Source organism: Frankliniella occidentalis, unplaced genomic scaffold (genome assembly GCF_000697945.3).
Source record: "Frankliniella occidentalis isolate FOCC.00 unplaced genomic scaffold, Focc_3.1 Scaffold147, whole genome shotgun sequence".
Lineage (NCBI taxonomy): Eukaryota > Metazoa > Arthropoda > Insecta > Thysanoptera > Thripidae > Frankliniella > Frankliniella occidentalis.
Window position 1 is genome coordinate 577,510 of NW_026267274.1, and position 5,216 is coordinate 582,725.

At 43.8% G+C, this 5,216-nt stretch overlaps 1 protein-coding gene across 1 annotated transcript in view; it reads right to left on the minus strand.

The window, feature by feature from the left end:
• Positions 1-1,514: 1,514 nt before the first annotated feature.
• LOC113207008 (thyrotropin-releasing hormone receptor) overlaps positions 1,515-5,216 on the minus strand; it is a gene marked incomplete at its 5' end in the record, with an annotated part of 21,859 nt that continues 18,157 nt past the window's right edge. The window contains 3 exon segments of the mRNA XM_052271038.1: positions 1,515-3,620; positions 4,058-4,186; positions 4,750-5,072. Coding sequence (XP_052126998.1) covers positions 3,455-3,620; positions 4,058-4,186; positions 4,750-5,072 — 618 coding nt within the window.

A 5,216-nucleotide genomic window follows, 5' to 3' on the forward strand; every position in this document is an offset into this window, starting at 1 on the left:
CGCTGAGCCCGGCGGGGAGGGTAGGGGTGGCCGAGGGGGCTTACGGCCTGACTGACGTACGGATCCGCACGGCCTGCACGTACGGCCAGAGAAATGAGGGCCGTCATTGGGGGCGTGGGTCGGAGTGGGGTGTAAGTAGTGTATGAATCATAATGGGCTCCCCCTCCCCCCTTCCCCAAAAAGGCAGATCAATAATGATAGGGAATGGCAGGTTTCAAAGAGTAAAACGTTCCTTCAATTTTCCTAATTTGAGTCCATTAAGTTGCAAATAATTTTGGTCTATAACGCCCGAAAAGCTACAAGGCTCTTCCGGTCCTTCACTTTCGCTTTCGTTAACTTGGTTGGCCTTGAAACTTAAGTGCATTGGCACAATCTCCCGCGTGTCCCTATTCTAGGATGATGTGATCGACTGCCCATCATCAGAAGATCGTTATTTTGGCCCTTCCCTTTATCCACTGACACGTCCGTGTCACACTAATGTCAGATTATCACTCATATCCCTTCCCACTCATCTTGTTTCCTCCCCCTTCTTTCTTACTTACACACACCAACACACACTGATGTATAAAAAAATCTTTAACGAACAAGTAGTCGCAGGTTAAATTCTAAAGTCCTTCGTAGAATCCTCAATAAAAATCCCGCGGGTAGCGCAAAAACTTCTAGAAGTCCCAACAAAGCCTTAACAAATGTATAAGTGACATTACTAACATGTAACTGTTACACCTGATACACAGTAACGATGTTGTCGTCACCCCTTTTTAAGAATTTTGAAGTTGAATGGGCAAATCTGAAACGAAACAACGTATTTGTTTTGCGTAACGACTAGTAAAATGCACACAGATAAACTTCCAGGGACAATACTGCCAACATGCCACCGATAATGATAATGTTCCGAGAATGGAGTAATCCAGTTTAACGATATTGTTGTTGAATGAAAAACCGGCCCAGGCCAATGTGAATGAGATAAAATCAACCTTAACCTCGGAAGCCGTCGCAGCGTCGACAGCGCTTGACACTGTAGCGTCAGATAGGTCAAACCACTAGCGATTAATGGAGTAAAAGATTAAAACCCTACCTCGTGTATGCCAATTCAACACGCAAATGGGAGACTTAGTGAAAAGAACGGAAAGTCTGTGGATTGCCGCTTTTACATCGTCAGATGAATCAGGCTTACCCTGCCTCTTTGATCGAGCTCGGCCGAAAAGGCGACGCGACGCGACGCAGTGCGAGAGGCTACTGTGCCGGCTCGCTCTGGTGCGGCTCTTCGAGGCAGTCCGTCCCCGATAACCTTATGACCTGGACCAAACTCAAACCCCCCGCGCCTCCCTGCAGCCCGCATCTGTAGCTGCACTCTTCAAGTGAGAGTGAGGTCCCCTTGCTGCCGAGTTCGACATGGTCATGCCTTGTAGATCATGTTTTCTAGTGACCCATATTGCAAAATAAAGCCGAGCCTAGATATGTGTTTCTTCAGTTATTTGAGAAATAGGAATAAACAATGATAATTAAAAGGTGAATTATAAGGTAATAAATAATGTTTTATTGCGGTAATCTTGAAATACACATATGAAAAAATTATTCAATATATTTGTACGAAAACACTTAGGTATCACAATCTACCGTGACTATTTCCACCATACTGTCGTTAATAAACACACTCTTACGTGATACATTAGTATCATATCGTTTGTCTAGTAAATGCTGAGACACAATAAAAAAACAACAGATCTATTATTCAGGACAATCACAATAAAATAGATTCTTGGTCGTCTCTTCGTTGAAAGTAATGTTAGCATCGAACACTAAATTCTTTTTACAAGGTAGCCTTTCACTTAGTGTGTCCGCCATACGGGCCCATAATTAATACCTTTGTCTCCCAGGTGTTACAGAGAGTATTCAAAATGCATGTTAAAAACACTCAAAAACGTCAAGACAAAAACGTTTACCAGAAACGGCAAACAGATCGGACACAGTGGATCCCGAGCAGCGCGAAATGAACATGTAAATGCACACTAGCGGTAGTACATTATTAGCTCATCATAGGCGTGTGGTGCGTACTAAATGAAGTTTTACCTTTTTTAATGCGCATTGGAGGCAACAATACATGTACTACAATAATTAGTGCACACTTCTATGAGCATTATGCGCGTAACGGATGAGCTAAGTGTCAGTCTACCTTTAACGCACATGGTTTAGGTCGCCGATGCCTTTTCTTTATCTATGTCAAGAAATGTTTAGCATTCGACCGAGGTAAATATATATTATATGCACATTTAAGCTTTTGAGATTCAAAATGCCATGACATGAGGGAGTCACTTAGTATGAAGAAGAGAACAATATGACCACTTAGTAGCAGAGCGTAGCGTCTAACCATATGAAAGCACCATAAACTAAACGCATACCTATTGAAAACCGCGAGTTTTCGGCCTACATCAGTTGCATTGGTGGTTACAGAGTGTAATTTGTGTGATCAAAACATGGTAAGCATTTGAGGTGCATTTCAAACGTGATTGTAAACTGCATGTTTAACGTCGACGCTACGCCACGGATCTACCGATCGATCTGCCATCTGCCCTTCTTCTTCATACTTTGAGTAACTTCCATATAACTGATATACATTACATCAATATCCACTTGATCGTGTAACAACAAACAAGTCGACTGGACACAGGGTTTGGTAATCAATTAAAGCAGATTCATGAGAAGACGAGATCAAACACTGAAGAGTATAGAATTAAACCCTAATTAATGCCAACAGAGTTTTCCCTGAGACATACATAGAATACCCGTTACTATGATTAGTACCTTTTGAAATATGTGAATCATATAGTCATTAAAGTACTCAGTGCTCGGCTATTGCCGATAATTCAATCATAAATGTACATGCATATTAACCTAACTATAATAAATGTTTCTATTGACATACTGCAATAAAATCAAAATTATGAATTATTATGAAGCTTATATAAGCAAATGTATGTATCTAGAACTCGTCGAACTACATAGCAGGCTTACAAAATTCACTGTGCAGTACGTAGTCAGTCTTGAATTTACAGTTAACTATCTCAGCTTTCTCATCTCGCAACCTTACAAATGCTGTCATTGTACTGTGAAATGAACAGTTCACATCTTTTAGTTATAGTGCGCTGGAACAAAATCCTTATAATCTCGCTACGAGCCACTCAGTATTTCGAGATAATAAAATAATTTAATAGACTTCCTCAACCAGTAATGACAAGTTCAATTTCCACGGCAAACTAAATGCTCACTGATGTGGTAACAATACTCTTTTACCAGCTTATTCCGTAATTTCATTCAGGAGATACTAAACGACTCAATGTCACAAGGTATTTGGAACCGGTAACGAAATTGGCAAACGCACCACGTAAAGCACTTCGATAAGTCTTTGGTTCGGACCCACTACAACCTTCGCAGTTTTGACAGCGCGCCAAGAAAGTCACACAAAACTCTCGTCAAGGGCGCGCTGTGCCTCGTCTTCAAGCGCGTCTTCCGGCACGTCTTCCATGAGTGGTCGATGAACGCCGTTCAACTGGGGCGGGAGAGTAGCAGGCAGACAGGAATCCATGCGACGCACAACGGTCACCGTGTTGTGCTGCGGCACCCTGAAACAGCGCGCACCAGTTGCAATACATCCACAATAAATAACGATATCGTGTCTTTCCAAGGGTGATATAGAAATTTCCGGCACAGTCAAGAAATTGGTCATTTTCACGCTGTGCTCACGCCGGCGGAAGGCCGATGGGTAGAGTGGCGTTACCGCCGCTGCTGCCTCCCCCCTCCCTGCCCACATCAGGCCAGCATGGAAATAACCAATTATTAACTGGGTATAACGAGTATATGTTATTGAACTTGGGGCATTAGTTTTCATCTGTACACTGAAAATCCAACACTTTGCTTAGCACACTGTTTATTCAGTGTGCCTGTAGACAGTGAGCTTGGAAAATCACGCTAATTAACAAGTGTGCCTGGGCAGCACACTGATTTAACAAGTGTGCTAACTACACGGTTGGTTAGACTTGCAATGTGACCAACAACCAACCTTTCGGCTGGACCGCTGGCTGAATCCGAAGACGTAGTGGACGCCTTCCTTTGCAGAACACCACGTAGCGAATCACCTCCAAGAGAACCACGCGTTAGGCTGCGCCTCCAAAACCCTTCGGGAGACATTCTGAGGAAAGACAACAAGAAATTGGCCAACCTAATCAGTGATGCCACAAAGTAAATAAAACTAGTCAAGGCGTATACCAGGTGGCATATACGCCTTTCACCAGGCAATTTCTCGTCTTGTCTGTTGCCTGAGGCAGGCAGAAATATTCCCCACTAAACACTGCGGCAATTTGGTTAGTTTATGCCTACTTTCCTTGCAGCGCGGGACATCGGCCGTTGTTCCTAGGACCCATCAAAATTTTATTTCCACGAAAAAAATTTGATTTAAATGATAATGAGGGAGTCTAAAGCTATTTAATTAAAAACGCACGCTGAAGCCGCGCTTAGGGCAGCGTGTTCACACACCCGTCCTCTGGGAACATCATTTCCACGAATGCTCTGAATATGCACCGTTGGAAGCATCTTACTTTTAGCAATGGAACAAGATGTCGCACCGCTGCAACCACAGACCAGCCGTAGTTCCAATCTTTCCTTTGCAACAGTAGGACATCCCGTTCCACAGTAAATAGAGTGGGAATGTTGAACTCTTGGATATTCAGAGTCCACCGTGACCCTTTTACTTGCCTGTTGTTGCTGGAGCAGGTGGTTGTAGAGGTGGTCGTGTTGAAAGTGCCCTTTCGGCCAAGGCTCTTCTTACAGCGCTTCACACCACATAGCCTCATGAAGCCGTCTCTGAACTTGGATGACATGAGATTATACAAGATGGGGTTGATGGCTGAATTTAGGTACAGCATGATGCGGCAAAAGAAGAGCAAGTTGTAGTAGCCGGCAAAGCCTAGTGCCATGACATCCTCGGGTGGCACAACTATGATCCATAGAGTAAACGCACGAAATGGCAGCAGGCAGATGAAGAAGGACAGCACCACAGTCCCCAGCATCATGACGACCTAGCAAAGGAGTTACTATGAACTTACATATTGATTTTCGCATAACCCCAGCCCCTGGTTTAAACACGTGTATGGCCGTTTCATGAGAGTATAAGGGGATGGAGAGGCAACGACGGGCGGGCCAGGGCCTGCACGGCCAAATGT